This window comes from Eulemur rufifrons, chromosome 1 (genome assembly GCF_041146395.1).
Source record: "Eulemur rufifrons isolate Redbay chromosome 1, OSU_ERuf_1, whole genome shotgun sequence".
Taxonomy (NCBI): domain Eukaryota; kingdom Metazoa; phylum Chordata; class Mammalia; order Primates; family Lemuridae; genus Eulemur; species Eulemur rufifrons.
Genome location: NC_090983.1, coordinates 7,140,324 through 7,162,364, shown reverse-complemented (window position 1 = coordinate 7,162,364; position 22,041 = coordinate 7,140,324). Strand labels below are relative to the sequence as shown.

General features: G+C 40.7%; 1 protein-coding gene across 1 annotated transcript in view; it reads left to right on the top strand.

The window, feature by feature from the left end:
- DIS3L2 (DIS3 like 3'-5' exoribonuclease 2) overlaps nt 1–22,041 on the top strand; it is a 307,218-nt gene that overhangs the window by 193,808 nt on the left and 91,369 nt on the right. Inside the window, exon 11 of the mRNA XM_069470450.1 lies at nt 20,538–20,650. Coding sequence (XP_069326551.1) covers nt 20,538–20,650 — 113 coding nt within the window. The remainder of the gene's footprint in view (nt 1–20,537; nt 20,651–22,041) is intronic.

The window sequence follows — 22,041 nt, the reverse complement described above, 5'->3', positions numbered from 1 at the left end:
AAAGGGATAGTCTGAGTGGAAAAGTCAAGCAAACTGCTTTCCTCTGCTCTCACCCCACAACGATCAACACAGAAGACTTCTGTGACCAAATGTGGGTTTTTTTTCCCCCACACACCAACCTAGCAGTCAATTCTGCAGCCCATACCAGCTGGGTGTCCTCCAATTCAATTCTGACATGATCTACTGTGGATAGCATCAGATCCCATAGATTGGGGGCTCAGTCCCACAAGACCGCACCCCACTTCTAATGCCGGTCTCAAGCCGCAGGTTGTTTTACCTGTGCTTCTGACCCACCAGCTACAAATCGGGAATCCCACACCCCCTCATTGGGTTCCATTAATTTGCTAAAGCAGCTCACAGAATTCAGAGAAATACTTATGTTTACTAGTTTATTATAAAGGATATTACAAAGGATACAGATGAAGGAATGCATGGGGTGAAGTATGGAGGAGGGGGCACAGAGCTTCCATGCTTCCCAGAGTTTCCACCCTCCAGGAACCTCCACGTGCTTGGCACTCCAGAAGCTCTCTGAACCCTGTCCTCTTGCCCTTTTATGGAGACTTAATTGGATAGGCATGATTCAAGTATAGACAACTGTATAGAAGTGTCCATATATAACAAAAGACTGTAACAAGGGCTATGGGAGTTATGAGCCAGGAACTGTGGATGTATGTATCATAATATCACAGATAGGAGAGGGAGCTGACCAGGAGCTCATCATACAAAGTGTTAGCAAACACTGCTTATGTCTGGGTTTGAATCCTATAAAGTCAGGAAATGGAAACCATGTAAGATTTTTCTTCCAATAATTCTCAGCCTCCAAGGTTTAGGAGCAGAGGTTGCAAATTTGGGGGGTTGATGGGGGAGATAGCTGGAGGGTGATAGGACAAGGGTCCCTCTGACCCTGTTTCTTCTCTGCCTCCTGCTTTTATAAAAGCATCACCTGCACCTAGTCAACCAAAGTTTTTAAAACAGTAATCCTGGAATCACATTTGATTCCTTTTCCTCTCAGGACTGTTGTCATGGCCTTTCTAATAATTTTTCTCCCGCCTTACCGTCTGCCCGCCACCTTGCTGTCCAGTTATCTTTCCTATGTTGTTTCTGCTTGAAAATCTGCTTGTACCTGTGCATTAGGTCCACATTTTTTAGGAGAGGTTTGTAACCAAAGCCGTTTAAGACTAGTCCTCAGCTTCCTTTCCCACCTCCCCATTTCCCAATGCCACTTCCCTTAAAACACACACACACACACACACACACACACAGTGGTGTCCGCCCACTCCAGGCCCTGTTCATCTAGTGCACTCTCTCCTGCCTCCAGGCCTCTGCTTGCTCTTTCCCCTCTGCTCACAGTGCCCTGCCTCCCTGCCTACATCTGTGTCACATGAAATCTCCCGCAAGAGCAAGATGAACCTCTGCAGAGCTTTCCTTTTCCTCCTGGCAGAATAAATGATTCCTGCTTTATCCTACCAGCACATTTTCTTCATGTCTCAAATACAGTAGGAAACATCATTGCTTCTGGATTTAATTCTCCTGTTTGTTTCCTAAGGGCAGGCTGTTTCTTGGTTATCTCTATATCCTGAGTATCATATATGCTACCCTGCATTTTAAAAATGTTTTGTCTAGTGAGATCTAACTCAGCAACCTGTTGTATACTTTCAGTGTTTCACTTCTTCTTCTGTTTCTTGACTTGCCCCTTTATTTCCACTGTACCTGTATCCTTAAGTTTGTGGGTTGCTATGGGCTTATATCCTGACATAACAGCCTTGTCCACTTTCTCTCCTAAAACAAGTCTCTCTCTTTGGAATTGAGCATCCCTTTCCCTGGTTACATTCAAGTCTTTCACTCAATCTGTTACGTCTCAGTGATACCTATAAGAGCATTGAATTCTATCTTATGTTCATGCTGTCTGTTACTCCAGCTCTGTGGATTGTCCTGAGGCTCACTTCTGTCCCATTATTTTCTTACATAAGTTTCTTCTATGGCCTACACTTCCCTTCTCTTTTCATGCCTACAGCCTTCCACAGCAATTTGTGTCTTGATTTTGTGTTGGCATTTTTCTCCATCTCCTCCCTGTCTGTATCCTTGCTATTTCCAAGTTCAATAAGTGCTAATTTTCTGATAAAATTGACTTCCTGAATGAACCTTAACATGGTAGTAAAAAAAACAAAAAACAAGAGTTTGTGATACAAAAGTCAGAATTTTTTCCCTTTAGTTATGTTGGTAAACATAACCAAAGGAAAAGGAGAATTAAAGCCTTTAAACACCAAATATATCATCAAGTGGCAGTGCTCACCCATCAGATGAGAGAAACAGAAATTTGATAGCCAAAAAATCCAAGTATTCCTTTGGTAACAGATAGGTCTTCATTTAATGGTATGTTAATGAGACATTGGAAATTGCAAAAAGTTTATTTTTAATTTCCTTCTGTTGAGAATGTAGTTTGGATGTTAGGTTGATATACGAGGATAATGTTAAGGTAATACTAGAATTTGGAAATCAGGTGACATTTTGAGAATGAAAGTCAACTTTGAATGGGTTATCTGCAGGATTTCCTGTCACCTGGAGATCTGTAAAACGTCAGGTAAAATTTGGTATTTCAGTTTGCCTGTGACTGAAACAGCATGTATGGTAGCAGTTTTATTCTCTTTAGGGTCACAGAGCCCTTTTAGCATCTCGCAGTAGTTAAGGACTCTTTCCCCAGAAAAATGCACAAATGTATATATACATAAAGTTTTGCATAGGACTTACATTTCTAGTAATATTATGGAATGGATATCCTGAAAAAAATTCTTTAATAAAACTGTTTAAAATGATGCATCTTTTGAAAATGTATGGCTGAGCTGCCAAGAAAGCGTGGGAAGTCCTCAGAGGCCAGGAGTAACATAAGAGCTGGTAGCCAAGAAGTATATACGTTCTAAAGAAAGCAGCTTACCTACTGGTATCTTCTGATCCCTAGTGACCCAGAGATTTTGCTCAGGACCTAGATTAACACTACCTGCATGGTTCATAAAATTAAAGCCACATATATTTTTTTAAGTGCACCAGGTGAATAATGCTTCCAGAAACTGCCAGAATCAGAAGTATATCCTTTCTGTAGGAATTAACCCTCATCTGAACCCTTAAAGATTTGCCACAGATAAAGTTCTAGTAAACATAAGTTCACATGAAAGTCATGAAAGGCACAAGGAAATAAGGTATCATGAATAAGAGTAAGAAGGAAAAACGAAGACTTTGGATATTAGAGTTATTGACAAATATAATAAGTATTTTAATATGTTCAAAGAAACTAAAGAGTGAATTGAAAGTATGAATTAGGAAAAAAGACTTATCAAATGACTAAGAAATTTGAAAAATAACTAAATAGAATTTCTTGAAATGAAAAGCTCTGGTGAAGAAAATTTAAAACTCAACAAATTGGTTTAACAGCAGATTAAATTCAGTACACAGAGAATCAGAGAATTGGAAAATAGATCTGAAAAAGTACAGCACAAAGAGACAAAGAGGAATGATGAAAGAGTGGTCAGGAAACTTGGAGGATAGAATGAGAAAGTCTAATTTTAAGAATTCCAGAAGGAAATAGTAGAGAAGGGTGAAGAAAAATAATGGGCCAGGAGCAGTGGCTCATGCCTATAATCCTAGCACATTGGGAAGCCAAGGTAAGAGGATCACTTGAGGCCAGGAGTTCAAAACCATAGCGAGATCCCATCTCTAAAAAACAAAAAATTAGCCAAGTGTAGTGGTGTATGCCTGCAATCTGAGCTACTTCGGAGGCTAAGGCAGGAGGATACCTTGAGCCCAGAAGTTTGAGGTTGCAGTGAGCTATGATGATGCCACTGCACTGCACTCTAGCCTGGACAACAGAGCCAGATCCTGTCTCAAAAAAAAGTTCTTTACGGAGAAGGAAAATAATATAGGTCAGAAACTCAGATCTACATAAAGAAAGGAAGAGCACCGCAAAAGAAATAAATGAAGGTAAAATAAAAACTTTTTATTTTTCTTATTATAAATTGATCTAACAGATAAAAATCAAGCCTATAAAGAATAACTTCACAAATGTTTAGGGATAAGGGGAAGGAATAAGATGACTTACCGTATGAACATATACTGTGGGTACAAATACTAACCAAAAAATGGGAAATATCCCATATAACTGTAAACATAGATGTGTCTTGTATTCCCCAAAGAAATACACAAGACAAATAACCAGTCTCTGCTATGCCTTTCATGCATGTCACGGTGAAAAACAGGACTCGTTTACTTGAATAACAAAAGTTCTCGTTTCCACTTTTGGCCCTGCCAAAATGGAAATCTTTAAAAGCTAACACAAAATGTCAGACATAGTTATTGGATCTCATTTTCTTTCTTTTAGTATCAGGATGCTATTATTTGTCAAACTAAAGATCTTTTTCCAAAAACCATTAATGTTTGAAAAATATTTTGGCATGTTAGGATTTAACTTTGGAACAATTTGAAACATGTAAATATGGACATATGCTTTTTAATATTCAGCTTCTGCATTATTTTTATATCATATAGTATTTATAATGTTCATATATGAACATTATAAATATATAATGTTCTATGAAGATTTCAGGTATGTTTTATGTAATAATAACGGAAGTATAGTGCATAACTTCCAAACTAGTTGAGAGAGGCAAATGAATGAGAAAAATAAATAAAAACACCTCAATCTAAAAGAAGGCATGATAAGAGAAAAAGTATGTAGAGAAAAAAGCAGGGCAAATAAAAAGTACATGTTAAAGTGATAAAAAATTAGTAATCACAACAAATTTAGCTCTACAGTTAAAAAGCAAAAACTGTCAGACTGCTGTTTATAATAGACACACTTAAAACATGAAGACACAAATATTAAATGGAAAAAGATATAAAAAGACATACCAGTACTAAGTAAAAGAAAGCTAGTGTATTTTTCATTAATGTCTCACAAATAGATTTTAAGGTAGAAAGCATTACTGACTGTAAAGAGAGTCACTAAATTATTATTAGAAATTTCAGTTCACTGGGAAGATATAAATCTAAACATATATTACCAAATAATACAGCTTCAAAATATATAAAACGCTTGACAGAAATACAACGACAAATTGATAAATTCATTGTCATTGTGGGTTAATTTAATATACCTTTCTCAGGAAATGATAGTTTAAACAGACCAGAAATTCAGTAAAGCTATAGAAAATTTGAACAACACAGTTAATAGGTTTGCTCTAATAACTGTATTTATAATAGAATACTGTACTCACAGAGGATACACATTGTCTTCAAGCAGGCAGAAAACATTTACATATGTTAACTTTGTACTAAACCATTAAGCACATTTAAAAAAATCATTTATACAGACCATGTTCTTAGATTATAATGCAATTAAATTAGAAATAATTACAAAATTTTTTTATTTTAACAAAAAGTCAGCACATTTGGAAATTTTAAATATGCTTCTCGTTACACATAAACCAGATTAACAAAAATTAAGTTTGGCAGTATTGAATTACCTTCTGTTACCCTCCACTGGAAGATGAGTGGCCAGCTGAATGGCATAAATCAGAAGGTACTTGGTATTATGCCTCCTATCAGTGCTTTGAGGGATGAGTATGTCACCCACCTTCTCACACTGACTTTACCTTCTAGCATTACCTTCCAGACAGAATACAACATGTTTCTTTCCTAAGGACTCGGGATTTCTACTGCTCCTACTTTCATCATACCACCCAGGAGCTACTTAGCTCTTTGCAGTGTGCCCGTGCTGACCTGCTGGCTAGATCAAAGTGCCAGCAGATTTGGTGTCTGGTGAGGGATTGCTTCCTGGTTCGTAGATGGTGCCTTCTCACTGTGTCTTCACATGGTAGAAGGGATAAGGAATCTGTCTCAGTCCTCTTTCATAAGTGCACTAATCCTATGCATGAGGGCTCCACCCCCATGGCCTAATCACTTCCCAAAGGCCCCCACCACCTCCTAATACCACTTAGGGGTCAGGATTTCAACATATGAATTTTGGGCAGACACATGCAGACTATAGCACCCTCCTACAACCCAGGATGTAGGTTGATGGTGGACACCCATCCTTTCAGACCAGCTTTCCAAAACCTCTGCTTGCCAGCAAACTCCATACCCAGCATTAGCAGGGATTGCTTGGTAGCTTGTGCTAGAGAAACCGTCAGGACGGAAACTGCCTTCTCTAGTAAAAGTGACCTAGATTCCCAAAGGTTAGCAGTAGAGAAAGGATTCCCAGATGGGCAGACAGCTGGCCCATGTGGACATTCTGCACTTGGACATCCTCTCCCTCTTTGGGAGTTGACAGCACTTGTTACCACTTTGGCCTAAGTGTGATCCCATAATCCTTTGCTTAGTACCTCAAGCACAACTGAAACCAGACTGTAACTTTTAGACAGGAGTTTACTAAAGATTAGAGGATAGCAAAAGGAAAATAAACAGAAAAGAACACAAAGCACTGTAGAGTGGCTTGCTTTCTACTGCTTCCAAATCCAGGCCCACCCACCTGTCCCCACACTGTGAGCATCACATAGGCACCCACACCTCAACATCTGCTCTTCAAAAATCTAGACCTAAAAGGTTCTAGAAAGAGACCTTGGGCCTACTTCTTGCATTTTGCATTTCCTGTCTGAGGACTTGCCCCTTCCTAGGAAGAGTAACATTAGGGGGGTTAATTCCCTTTAAGGAAGACGACAGTATTCCCATACCTTGCTCTGCAAGCCACAACAAGAGAACTATCTTGTCAGTGCGCTACACTGGCAGCATAGAGCTGCACACTTACAGAAGCAGCAAGTCATCTGGTTATACCATCCGGTAGGAGACCGGGTCTGCAGCTTCCCCAGGTACACACTCAGCACACAACCCTGACATGGCTGAAAGAAATGGTTACATTACATTGTGCTCTCTACCATCCCTGGCTTTGCACTGTGTTTTCCCATGCCTTGTGGTGTTTACACTTCATGCACTCACAAACCCCTAGTTGACAAGCTATAGAAAGATAGGGTCCTAGGTTCTCGTCACTGCGGTAATCATTGCGTGGGGAAATAGGCTTTACAGTCACTCTTTCTTGCAGCACAACCAGGGGAGCACTGCAGCCTTCCACTGTCCTGCCTCAAAGGGGGGCCTGAGGGGACAGATATATGTATATCTATATACATCCTTTATAGTCTCCTCTGGCCCTCGAGAAACAGCCTGGGACATGCTTGCTCTCTCAGTACAGGACCACTCCTTTCAACCATTCTCACCTTGAGTTGTCTTTTCTCAACTTCCCAGCTACTGGTCTTGCAGTTCTATTTCAGGCCTTCCCTAGACTTTTGGAATTGACTTTATCTCAGAAAGACTACCTTGGTTTAAATCCCTGGATGCAGCCCCTCCCCACCACATTCTCTTAGCCTGTGGGTTATGCTTCCCCCTGTTTCATCCACTTCAATGAGCTGGATCCTGAAATGCTGGGTTTCAAGGGGATGCCCTTCCTAAACATTGAAGACTATACCGTGAGAGTCAACTCAGACTTAACTAGGAAAGTTTAATATGTTAACTGTTGGAAACATATGCCATAAGTAACTTAAAAATAAGATTGACATGCACCATTTAATTTAACAAAAAACTATGTTTAAAATCTGCACTATGTGTTTTAGAGGGGAACCTTGATCACTCTAAAGTAGATTTTGGAAAGGAGAAATTCCACGTTAGGTCAATTTTCTGCTTGGATACATTTCTGGGTTTTGTCTCTGACATCTTCATGATACCCAGCTTCAAATGCTATTCCTCCTACATTCCTCTTCCATGTGAAGTAATTTCTAATCCCCATTTTGAAACACTGATTTTTTTTTCCTCTTGCAGTCTCTTATGTCAGAGGGCATTCTGACCTCAGACAAATCCCAGGCAACCCACGTACTTGATCTTGGACAAACCTGTTTTCATAGTAGGGCCCTTGGTAATGAACCTGGGAAAAGAAATGGAAAATTCTGTAGATCTGTCAGCTCATAAGGAAGTGTAAGTCTTCTCCATTCATCTGGGGCATTGGTGAGTGAACAATTTTAACTGTCCTTGTTGTATGATCATTTTTTACTGAATTGTACCTTGACTCAAAAAATCCAAATAACTGAATAGTCATGCGAGGGCTCTGGCATGGAAGTGGGCTTCTGGGATGCTTGCCAGTGAGTTCCTGTTTTGAGGACACAGGATCTAAGTGGAAAGATTAAGTGGAGAGACAGCTCCACCCCTCTAAGTCTTATTCCTATGTTCCATTCAAATCTTGCTAGCCTGATTTCTGTGGGGTCTGGACTTTGGAAATTCTCTTTTTTCATGGATCTCTCAGTGCACCTTGTTAAACCAAATTTGGACTGTTGCATGTTCATCTGCTTCCAGCTCTGCTGATTGGTTCCAGTTTCCTTGCTCATTAAAGCCAAGATAATCTGGCACCCACCAGTCAGGCATCCTCAAGTATCTGGCACCAAGGTAAACCTGGAAACCAGTTAAGCAGTCTCATTGATCCAACACACTCATTGCATGATGAGAGGCAGTTGTGGTATACCAGAAAGAGCACTGAAATAAGAGCAGGAGATCTGGGTTCTTGTCTCATCTTTGCCTTTACTGCATCATGGAAATCTAAACATGTCTGTGATTTCTCTGAAATTCTCTTTCCTCAGCTATAAAATGGTGGTTTGGACTAGACAACTTCTCAAGTATCTTCCAATTCCAAATTACTAGTATATGAAGAGCTAAAAGATACAAGCTCCATTTATGCCTATTGTTGCAAAAACACAACCCAGCTTTAAAGATATTAGCAGTAGCTACCTAAAATTGCTATACTTTTTATGCTTTTCTACAAAAGTAAATAGTATGACAACAAAGTGGACGAGGCACAGCCCGTATTTCCGAGGAAAGAATTAACCCCTTCTTACCTCAACATTGCCTGATCCATAAAATAAGGGCAATAATATCTAACTCAGACTTACTGGGAAGGTTAAATGAGATAATCCTGGCACTTAGAACTGTGCCATACAAAAAGTAAGTGCTCAGTGAAAGTTATTACTATGTTAATATAAAGTTGGAAAGGTTAAAATTGACATGGAGTTATAGTAAGGGTTATGCTGAAATAATAAAAGTTCAGTTGCTTTTCAGAAGTCAAGATGAGAACAGAATAGAGAACCCCACATACAGAAAAAGACCCAGGCCAGGCAGGGTGGCTCACGCCTGTAATCCTAGCACTCTGGGAGGCCAAGGCTGGAGGATCACTTGAGATCAGGATTTTGAGACCAGCCTGAGCAAGAGCGAGACCCCATCTCTACTAAAAATAGAAAAAATTAGCCAGGCATGTCAGCTTGTGCCTGTAGTCCCAGCTATTCAGGAGACTGAGGCAGGAGGATTGTTTGAGCCCAGGAGTTTGAGGTTGCTGTGAGCTAGGCTGATGCCACAACAACACACCACGGCATGCTAGCTCAGATGACAAAACGAGACTATGTCTCAAAAAAAAAAAAAAAAAAAAACGAAAGAAAGAAAAGAAAAGAAAAAAGAGAAACAGACCCACATACAGACAATCTTCTGATTTTTAGGAAAGATGTCACTGAAGTGTAGTGAGGAAAAGATGGTTTTATCAATAAATTGTACTGGATCAATTGGATATCCATATGGGGGAAAATAGGTTTTGACCCCTACTTTACACCATACATAAAAATAAATTCCATGTGGCTCATAGATGTAAGTGTGAAAGGTAAAATATTAGCACTTCTAGACGCTAACATAAGAAAAATAACATCATGACCTTGCGGTAGACAGATTTTTTTTAAAAGCAGGGCACAAAAAGCATGAACTTTAAAGGAAAAGATTGATAAATTAGATTTCATAAAAATTAAGAACTTCCGTTCATCAAAAAATACCATTAAAATTCTTTAAAAGGCAAGCCATGGAGTGGGAGAAGACATTTGTAATACATGTCTCCAGCAAATGACTCCGATTGAGAATATATGAAGACATGAAAAAACACTTTATAAAAGAAGACAGCCAGTGGTTAAAAGCATATGAAAAGGTACTTAATATCTTAAGTCCACAGGGAAAATGGAAGTTAATACCACAAGATACTATTGTGTTCCCACCACAATAGCTAAACTTTTCAAAATCTGGCAATGTTAGTGAAAGGTGTGGAGCAATTAGAATTCTCATACGCTACTAGTAGGAGTTTACATTGCTACAACTTTGGGAAACTGTTGTACAGTATGTAATAAAGCTGAATAGATTCATAACTCATGACCCAGCAGTTTCATTCTTAGGCATATACACCACAGAAATGAGTACATATGTACAAGAATGTTCATTGCAACATTATTTGTAATAGCAAAAAACTGAAAACAACCCAAGTGCTTATCAACAATAAAATGAACAAATTGTGGTATCCTCTCACAATGAAATATTATATAGCAATAGCATAAAGCAAATTCAAAACCGTGTGGACAAATCATTATGTTGAGCAAAAGGAGCCAGACCCCCCCCCCAAAAAAAAACACATACTGTGTAAATCTATTGATGTAAAGTACAAAGAAAGACAAAACTAATTGATATAGATTATAGAGGTCAGAAAAGTAGTTATCCTTTGTGGGTATAAAGACTGGGAGGAGGCATGAGAAAAGCTTCTGGAATTCTGCTTATGTTCTATGTCTTGAACTGGGTGGTGGTTACCTAAGTATATTCACGTAGTCACAATTCATTATGCTGTATGCTTAAAATTTGTATACTTTATGTATTTCATGCCTCAATAAAAGGTTTATTTTAAAAAGTGAAGGGGTAGGCCAGGTGTGCTGGCTCACGCCTGTAATCCTAGCACTCTGGGAGGCCAAGGCAGGAGGATCACTTAAGCTCAGGAGTTTGAGACCAGCCTGAGCAAGAGTGAGACCCCATCTCTACTAAAAATAGATAATTTAGCCAGGCATCATGTACCTATAGTCCCAGCTACTCCAGAGGCTTAGGCAAGAGGATAGCTGGGGCCCAGGAGTTTGAGGTTGTAGGGAGCTAAGATCACTCCACCGCACTCTACCCAGGGCGACAGAGTGAGACTCTGTCTCAAAAAAATACAATAAAATAAAATTTTTTTAAAAAATGAAGGGATATACAAAAAGTAGAAACAACTCAAATGTTTATCAGCTGATGAATGGATAAGTAAATGTGGTATATCCATATAATGGAATATTATACATCCATGAAAGAAGTGCTACAACATGGATGAACCTTGAAAAGAAGCTAGGCGAAAGAAGACAATCACAAAACACCACATTGTATGAGTTCATTTATGTCAGATATCCAGAATAGGCACATCTATAGAGGAAAAAAGAGGTTAGTGGTTGCCTTGGGCTAGGAAGTTTGGGGAAGAAGAGGGAATGAATGAAAACAGGTATAGAGTTTCTTTTGGGGGTGATGAAAATGTTCTAAAATTGATTGTGGTTGTGGTTGCACAACTCTGCACATTTACTAAAAACCATTAAACTTTATATTTAAAGTGAGTGAATTTTATGGTATGTGAATTAAATCTCGATAAAGCTGTTAGGAAACAAAAAGCCATGGGATACTGATAAGTGTAATAATGATTAAAATACCTTAGGAAAGGCTGTACCGCATGGTCCTATGGTATGATAGTTCAGAGCATTGATAATGGGATCAGACAATGTTCTAATCCTGGCTCTACTATTTACTGGCTGTGCAACATTGGGCAAATCATTCAACTTTTCTGAATCTGAATGTCATCTATAAAATGCAAATAATAATGGTACCTACCGAATAGAACTTTTATAAAGATTATTCATTTAATCAGGAAATATTTGAGTCTTTTATATGCTAGGTACAACAAATGACTGTTGTTATTATCAAGGAGATATTGTATCTGAAGAGTCTTAACTCCATTTTAATGAGAGAGGTTACAAGTAAATTTGAGAGTATGTTATGAGGACAGGACATCTTTCCTCTACTGTACCACATCTGCATCTGTTGTTAAATACAAAATTTATTTTTGTATTATGATCTTAAGTTATTAATACTGGATTCTGCTACTAAGAAAAGGAAGTATACAAAATACATTTATAGAGGATTTACATCCAGAAGTATTAAAACCATAAAGGATTGATGATTAAAGGGTTCACATTCAGTTACCTAGAAAATTTGGCAATTCAGAATACTTTATAGGAAAACTCAGTTTATAAAAAACTGGAAAGTTGAGTTATAACTGTAATTCATATATGGGTAGTTCAAAAATAGAAAGTGACCAGTAGTTACAAAATGCATGGCAAGGTTTTTATTTCAACAGATATTTATTCCTCCCATAAAGGAGTCACTTTTAGTCATGTTGAATATCATACTATATTCTACTTATTTGTCTTAAAATGTATGTTCTGCAAAATAAATATATAATTCTTTAAAAAATGTTAAATTGAGAATTCCCATAGCCTATAGGAATTGAGAAAGAAGCAAATATGCGTTCGTCACATACCTGTTCCTAAGAGGCAAGTCTGCATAAAGTGGTGGCTTTGGAGCCACACCTTGATGCAAGGTGTCTGACCTCCCTGGGCCTCAGTTTCTTCATCTGCAGAAAAAGATGTCTCAGCATTGGAAGATTAAATGAATTAATATGACAAAATGCTTTAAAAAGTAAGCAATCCATATAGTGTTATTGTGGGGCAACCATATGGCAGATTCATATCATGAACATGCATATTTATAGGTATAATTGTCAACTCTTGTGAAGTCTTGGGGAATCAGAAAACAATTTCTCCTTCATGCAAAGAAATTAATAAGTGAAACTAAGTAATTGGATCCAAAAAGAACTAATTTGGCATGGTGACAAAATAACGACCCCGAAAAGTATCCCCAGAATGAGAGAAAAGCCATTAAGGGCCTTTGTCACCAGAATATAGAGCAATGAGGTTTTTGCCTCTCAGAATTCAAGATGAGTATGAAAGTTGTTTTAATTCCAGGTTAAAGGAAGGCTGGGATTGGATTAAGCAGTGGGCAATAACAGTTAACATGATTTAAATACACATAGATGTTTTTATTTCCTTAAAACTTATTGAAAATTATACATCTCTTCTATATTTGGCTGTTAGAGACTAGTAATTATGTCTTGTTAATAGAGAGGCTTTTTAAAAATAGAAAAATCCTCAGATGAGTGTGAAAATATGCTAAAATTCTGTTTTCAAACCTAGATCTGTGGGAACCCATTCTGCTGGGATTCCACACAAGCATTCCCTGCACAGCCACAGGCATGAGAAAGAGTAGGTTCCACATGCTAGCCGTGCACACCAAAACCCATGAAAAGGATGAGAACAAATGCCACAGCCTGCTACACACTGGAGTCACATTTCTGGCATAAAAGTAGTTATTGCCTGTTCAGAAGGGGAATGCCCAGTTCCTGCTACTTCATTTACTGAGTTCACCTTTATAGAACTTGCTTGCAAAGTACTTTAGTCGCCATAATCCAATGGGAGAATTGTCCAATAAGCTGGCACCGACTCTTGCTGCCTCCTGCCCAGGCTGGCCATGGTGCTGTTTCTTGGTGTGTGCTGGGAAATCATCAGGTATGAAGGTGGCTGAGGTGGACGCATTTTATTGTTGTGTTTTATTTAAAGAATCCAAGACTGTTAACTAAGTAACACATTTTTGATAGAAAAATTAGAATTTACATATAAGCAAAAAGAAAAATTCAAAATCCTACCGCTCAAAGAAAACTGTTGTTCCCATCTTAATATATTTCTCTCTATACATTTTTAAGTCAGGTTTGCATTTTTTTATTTTATACTTTTTATTCTTCTTGTGCTTTCCAGCCCTTGGAAACTGAAAACATTATAAATTTATGTAATATAGAAAGGAACAATCCCATATCTCGAACCTCCAGAGATCATCACTGGGGACATTTTTATTCTACTCTTTTCAAACAGTAACCTTCTCCTTCTGCCTCTGTTGGCTTGTCGTTCTTTTAAAACTCGTAGCTAGTTTTACTTAACTGGATTTGTCTTTTTTAAACATTTTTCTTTCCTTGGCTTCAACCCTGCTTTTTTTTTTTTTTTTTTTTTTAATTTTTGGATGGAGAATTTTGAACATCCGCAAAAGTAGAAAGAATAGTATAATGAAACCTCTTGTTCCCAGCCTCTGTAACTCTCAAACCATGGCCAATCCTATGCCACTCACCCCATCCCTTATTATTTTGACCTGCTAACTTTATAACTACCTTCAAGGGTCCTTTGCAGCCCCTTGGACTTCACTGTCTTTTGGCATGGAGGAAGAACCAAATGCCTGCCCTCCTGCTCTCAGAGCCTCTCTCAAGCCTGTGCTCCGCACTCCATCCCAGGCTTGACCGGCTGACCTGGGCTTTCCCCACTCACTTCTGAAGCACCTAGAAATTCCCGGACGTTGAGTGTGCCAGCCTCACGAGTTCAGCTCCTCATTCTCCTTCCTGTGAATGAAGGAGGCCATTGCTCAAATCATTTGGAAAGGGAAAAGTGGAATTTACTACCTGGGTGTTCCTCTTCCATGCTGTTCTTATAAATTTAAACTTAGATTCCTAAGAATTAGATTGAACATGACAAAAATTGCTGTGTGGGCAGTTTAGTCGAGTACTTGCAGATTGATAGAGCCTTTTGTAATAATGAAGGAAAAGGTTCTTTAAGCTGCTTAGTTCCAGAAGGTGAGCTCACCAGTAAAGGAGTTTTTAACTAAAGGGCTTTATTAACCCTTTCCTGGATGGCAAAGATGAAAAAGAAAAAAAAGAAAAAGAAAATCTACAGACTCTTCAAATCCTGGCCTTCAGGGGGACCTAAGAAGTCATCCTGTACAATCCCGTCCTCATAATGAATTCTTTGCATTGTCTTCAGATTTACTTGTCACAGAATTTTTTTTAACTTTGACTCCTTTTAAGTTTATGAAATATGCTCTAACCATCACCATGTCATGGCCATGGAGTACTGCCATGACGTGCTATACTGGCTTGGCGTTCAACTTTTGTATGAGATTATGTAACAAAATACCACACAGAATTAGACATCAGAGTTTGAGTTTTCCCTCTTACATAGCAACCCAATCAGTGTTTCCACCAAAATCAGAGGGAATTTGCTTACCCCAACTAAAAGATAGAATTTTTCATGTGGCTACAAGGTAATCCAAGCCCAATAGTTTTTCAGATATTGAGTCTATCTCTATAATTTGATAGAACCAAACTAGGGCCAGAGTTCAAATCCCGTCTGGATGAGCTGCCCTGAGTGAGTCCTCTCACTCACTGCTGGCACCGTTTGGGTGGCAGATGGCATCTCAGTTCTCTTGATTGGATTACCCTTTCTGAGCTTCCACAACGTTGTTTTTGATCTCCCTTAAGGTTCATGTTGTTGGGAAAACTGGCCACAGGGTCAAGAGGATTGACCGACGCAAGAGCGTCATGTTCCCATCATAGGAGGCTGGATGGAAACCAGTCTGATGGACAGGAGATCCAACATCTGTTGTCCTTGTCAGGGTATCTAGCAGGTTGTGCTGCTTTTGTCGTCTACGTTTGTTTACTATACATGTTACTTCACTAAATGATTAATTTGTTTGCCTGTCAGTACTATTCCTAAGAGATTGTGGTCTTCTTCAGGCTCTTTGTTTTCAGTTCAGTGTGAACATAGACTGCGTTAATAGAACCATGGTATGCAGAATGAGGGAGGTGACAAAATGAAGGTGTCACTATGGTATAGTCAGTTAATGTCCTTTCTCTATTTAAAACTCTCTGGTGGCTTCCCACTGCACTTGAAATAAAAAATACTTCATCCTGGCCCAGCAGGACAGCTCTCACTGGGCCCTGTCTACTTCGGTAGCATCTCTGCTTCCCATTCTCCCCTGCTTTCCAGCCTTTGTTCTATTCCTTAGACACATCAAGCTTGCCCCCATCTTTGCCCTTAGCTCTGGCTATTCTGCCTGGGAATGGCTCGCTAGTAAAGGAGTTTTCAACTAAAGGTCCTTATTAACCCTTTGCTGGGTGGCAAAGAGAACAAAAAAGGTGGGGGCCAGGAATTGCTAATCCTTTTTAGACCCACAGGTCTGTTTATTTCCTCAGAGAGACCTTTCCTTATTAATTCTCATTACCTCACCCCATTTTATTTTCTCCACAGTCCTTTTTACTATCGTCAGTAATCTTGTAATTTGTTTGCTTGTTGTCTTTCTCTCCCCACAAGAATGTGAGCTCTGTAAGAGAAGGGACCTTGTCAGTCTTCTTTACTTGTATGTCCCCAGCACCTAGAAAAGGACCTGACACCGAGTAGGAGCTTAATTAGTATTTGTTGAATGGCTGAATGAATGGAGGTGGTTATTAGGAGCATGTTTGGAGAAGGGTGTTGAGATGACTCAAAGCCATGCCATGTGGGTAGCTGGCCTGAAGGAGAGAAGCCCCAGGGGGCCACATGCTGACCATCTACATCATCAAAGCTGGTGCTCCCCTAAAAGCAGACCCCAGCCCCACTTCAGTCTTCTCTTAGCCAGAGATTGCCAGTTTCACCTGTTTTTCTTTCCATATTGCTGTCCTCTGAGGACATGGGCTTGTTCTGGGCAGCCCCATGAGCCAGAACTAGAGCCAATTCATGGAAACTCTAGGGAGACATATTTTGGCTTGAAAAGAGGAAACAAAATAATAGCTACTTTATCCAAGCATGGAGTGGGCCACGTTGGGGGCGGGGGTAGTGATGTCTAAGTCACCTGAGGTATGCAAGCACAGGCTGGATGCTCTCTGTGCAGATCTGGTATGGGGAGGACTCAGTGCCTGCATGAACAGTTAGACCGGGCAGCGTTTACAATCCCTTTCAGCCCAGAGTATCCACAGGTCTGCCCTATACTTCTTGTTAGTTTCTTATTCATTCAATAAACTTCAGTCACTGACTGTGCACAGGCCCTTTCCCCGCACTTCATGCTGATTGTAGAGAGTAGGGAGGTATCTCATGATCTGCACGCAGTAAATGGTACCGTGGGGGGGGGTGTGCAATGAGAAGCTATAGGAAGATGCTCAAAGGCCAGGGGTGGAGGGGAGCGTCGAGCCTGATTTAGGTCATCGGGACAGACCTGCCAGAGAGACTGGGCTTTAGGTGGTGTTCTGAAGGACCAGCAGGAGTTGCCAGGAAGAGGATCGGGGGAAGGGCACCTGCACAGGGTAACAGTGTGGAGCCCCCGAGGTGTGAGCAGCCCTAGGAGTTCCACCACAGTGACTTGGGGGTGCAACTGGTATTAAGGGGTAAGGGCCGGGAAAGTCATACTGCCCAGGGCAGACCCACATCAAGGACAGTTTGGTTGGTATCTCCTCGTTATGAAGTAGTGACAGGATAACCTGCGGAGGGAGGAGGGGAAGAGACAAGGCGAGGGAACTAGAGCAGTGGGCAGGAGCCTGGCCAGTGAGGCCTCGGAAGCTAGGTCTGGGCTGCATGCTCAGGGCCCTGGAGGTTTCCACAGTGGAGTCACAGGGAGATTTGTTTTGGAAACAGCACTGTCTTCAGTGTGGAAAATGGGTTTGACATGGCAGGAAGAGCAATAAGGAGGTTGTTAGATCTTCCTTAAAAGAAGTCGTGGAAGTGGGTGTATCTGCCAACCCTGTTAGACCTAGAGCTCCTTAAAGGGAGGGATCACCACTTATGGATGCCCGGTGTTGGCATAAACTAGAGGCTCCATTTCCATGCATCGTAGATCCGTGTAAGGAAGTGCTTTCTCACAACCAGGGCTCTTCAGAAGAAAGCAAGTGTCTTCAAGAAGACGTAAGCACCCCACGCTTGAGGATATATCAGGTGCCACCTGGCAGGGACACTGCTGGGAAGTGGCTGTACCACTGGGAAGCTGGCTTCAGAGAGATGGTTTCTAAGGCACTAGCTTTAGATTCTATTAGTGTTTTAATTGGATGAAGCAGTTTTGATGTCCTCTGAAGTTCATTCAAAGGAGTATTTGTGTTCATCTAAGTTTGTGGGCCTATGCAAAGTGAACCACACATGGCAGACCTTGGAGATCCTTCCTCTTTCTGCTCAGACTGCTCTTCAAAACTCACAGGACTCACTTTAGCCCCAGTAGATGAAAGTTTAATTTTTTTTTAATTTAAAAGAATACTTTTATATGAAAGACAGTATCTTTTAAAACAGCAAATTTGTTCTAAACATTTTGGCAGCATATGCTATATAAACTTTTGGATTTATATTTTCTGCTTCATAGAATAAAAACTTCAGTGCCACTACCTCAAGAGTTCTGCAAGTTCACATTATGTAAATATATGTAATAAAATATTTACTTAGGGTTGCCATAAAAAAGGTCCAAACCAGAGAATAAGAGTGCTTCTCTTTGCTGGTTTTAGAGGCTCTGCTGGGAATTCTGAGTGAAATTTAAGCCTCTCCAGTATGTTTTGATTGGCTTCCTTCATGTTTTATCTCCTGTAATGAACTCTTTGTCAGTTTGTCAATTTTGACTAAGGACAGAAAGTTCATGTGTAGTAACAACACAGAGACTGAATTTTAAATTATGGTTTATATCATGATGTAATAACCCTCTCTTTTTTCCTTTAGTCAATATTTACCTGTTAGGCCAATATATTATAATGCTGACTTCAAAAGAAGACACTTTATTTTACCTTCTCCAATTGTTGGTTTTAGATACTTGAAATATCAAAACTGGAAGTTGAGCCGTCTGAGCCTCTTGGCTGAATTCACTTAAAATTGAGTTCCTCGATCGCAGGGCAGGTTTCACTTCTCCCAGTGACCCAGCAGCACAGCTGCGTGCCTGTCAGAATGAGGCAGCTAGACTTGGCGTCACACTGGTTTCTCTCAGCTTTCCAAACAGCCCTCTCCTCCATGGGAAACAGATCTATTGTGTTACTCCATAGCGGCCGGGATCTCTTAGGTGTTCCCTAATATATTAATATCACAGGATTGGGTGGAAAAACCCAAAGAATGCCCTGTAGGAGGGTGGTCTCTGAGTGTCAGACCAGATGAAAAATAAGGAATCTTAAATTCTTTTCCTGCCTGAATCCCTTATTTTAAGCACCCCATGTTGAAACATTTAAAAACTGAGGGAAGGAATCATCCCCCAGGGAAGAAAGAATAGGAGGATAATAAATAGCTATAAAATTTGTAGATAAAATGTGTGATACCTTAGGCTGATCATCCAGGTAACCAAGGGAGCAAATGGTTGTGTGTTAATAAGCTCTTCTGAGTCAACTTGGGTATCAGTCAAGACTCTTCAGTGAGTCATGGTGGAAAGGGACTAGTCTACAGGTAGACTAGTTTCAGGTTCAGCTGGATCCTAGAGTTCAAATGAGGTAATCATGATTCTTCCTTTCTTTCTTAGACCTATTATTTTCTATATTGGCATGATTATATGGCAAAGATATTTCTTGGCAGCTCCCAGCTTATGTGGTCAATAGGCAGGGCCTGTTGAAAGATAGCTCCACCAGGAAGGGAAAAGGTAGTTCTAAAAGGAGGGGAAAAAAGGTAGGTCTTTTACCAGAGGAAAAAGGCAAACAAACCAGCTGTTGATTTGTTCACTCAGCAAGTATTTATTGAGTACCTACTATGTGCCAGGCACTCTTCTAGGTACTAGGCATACAACAGTAACCATTACACAAAAGGCCCTGACTTTCAGGAGCTTACACTGTAGGGAGAGAGGCAGACAGTGAACGCATAAGCCAATAAAATATGCTGTGGTATCTGGCAGTGACGAGAGCTCTGAAGAAAGACCATGGTAAGCATCATCAGATAGCGAGTAGGGGCTTTAACTGCACAGGTAGAGGAAATAGGGCAAAAGAGTCTCTTCTTATTTTGGGATTCTCTTTCAATAGGTAGATGCTATAGAGATTATCCCAAACATTGGAAAAAGCATGAGCCAAGCAAGCATCTGAGTGGGGCGAGGTAAGATACGTTTAGGGAATGGAAAGGTTTCCCAAGACAGCTGCACACAGTGCATGTGAAGGATGGGGCCTGAAGGCCGATGAGGTTGCCGGGGGTGCAACTGTGCAAGGACACAAATAACAGGCCAAGGAGGGACATCACCAGATCCGTGTTTAGAAAGATCACAGCAACTGTGTGGAGGACGAGGGAAGACGGCGGCCGATGTGGGCTGAATAAGGGCTGTGGCCTGTGGAAATGGACGGGAAGGGTGGAGTTTTCGGAGCAGCATCTGCAAGACTTGGAGATGGGGATTAACTCACTTCTTTCTGGTGACCTGAAAGGATTTGTTGGTCATCCAGAATGAGCCATGTCTTCTCCAAGTCTACAGATTCAAAGATAAGAAGCCTTTAGAAATGGGAGACATCTTGTGAAAGTGTTTAGTAGTGTTTATTCATGATAAAATCTCATCCTCTGTTGGTGTACAGTGAGGAAAGTGGCAGTCGTGCAGGCCGTGTGGGTCAGGTGGAGTGCCTGGCAAGACGGGCGGTGGAGGCCTATACTTCACGTCCTGTGGCTTCTGGGAGTGACATGCGTTCTTGGAAAGGATTCCTAGGAGGGATTCCTTGGCACCCCCAAACCAGGCTGATGAATGTTCTTCTTGTGCATTTGCAGGCAACTTTGAAGTGGGAGTTCACATCGCTGACGTGAGCTACTTTATTCCTGAGGGATCCGATCTGGACAGAGTGGCTGCGCAGAGAGCCACAAGTGTCTACTTGGTTCAGAAGGTAAAGATCCATCTCTAGTTTGTCTCTTCCTCCTTTTTTTTTTTGGTTTTCCTTTTCTCGAAAAAGAAAATCATGAGGTACCCTAGTTTTGTCTGAATATCTTTTCTTATATCTTATCTCCTAATAAGGTCTTTTAAGGGCAATGGTTACCTGGAAAAGTGCTTGCCCTCTGTTGCATGTTTTCCTGAAGAGATGTCAGGGGAAGACACAGGTATTCATCTCAGGCTTCATCTCAGAGTGGCCCTGCCACCTAAGGAACTCCAACAAGCAGTCAGCTTCAGAAAAAAATGAGGGAAAATGCCTGTTTCCAAACTATTGCTCTAAACCAGGACTCAGCAAACCCATTCCCACAGACCCCAGACCATCCATCTTCATGCGCTGATGCACCCCAACCATACCTGGCAGCACGTGTGACATATGGAAGATGAATTTGCAGACATGCCTCTGCCAGGCCCAATAAACTGTAATGGCATTTGGCCTTTGAGTGTCCCAAGCATTTGCTAGCAATGAAAGCATAGAATCTCTCCTGAACAGGTAGGTTGTCACACGGGTGAATCATCATTCATTTCAGTAGCCCAACCTTGTACAGATCTTCCAACATTCCCCTACCTCACACATGGTCCTCGACCACTTAAAACACCGTAGTCTCCATGCCAACCTCAAGAAGGGTGTGTTCTAGAATCCCTGGGCTCCAATTCTAGTGAAGTGCCTACATGATACCCACCAAGGAATGGCAGTTCTGGAACAAAAGTTCTCCAGGACATCCCAAAAGTTCTTAGGATTTCTGATATTAAGCGTTTCACTCATGTTTCCAACCTGTGCACCCTGATAACTAACCTCTGAAAAGGTAAGAGACTCTTCTAGGCTTTGATTGCAGCAGTGTGCTTTAGGGGCTGAAGGTCTTGTTGCCTGTGGCCCAAGTTTGGCTCCCCCCAGTCTAGCTAAGCCCAATAGTTGACAGTGATATCTTCTACCCCATGGTGGAAGTCGCCCTGTCTGGCACCCTGCGCTCCCACTCTGGAGAGAGCTAGCCCAGATGAGCTCTCTTGTCCCAAATGAAAGCTAGAGCTGTCACCTGCCATGGCTGCCTTTAATATGTGGAGCCTCTCCCTAGGATGACTAGCACCTCCTCTCCCCTGCCCCATGACAGTCCTCTCTGGATCACTGCAACCTAGAATATTTGAACAAAACCCTAACTCCACCTGCTCCAGAATTGGACAGCGGGTTTCTTCAGTTCAGCTTTGCCTGCCATTTATATTAGATGATCAGGACCACCATTTAAGTGTCTGCCATCCCAGAAATTAGAATCCTGAATGGAGAGGGAGACACAGAGTTATGCAGAGCCTGGAAATTCTGAGTCAGAAGCTACATAATGATCAATACCCAGTTCC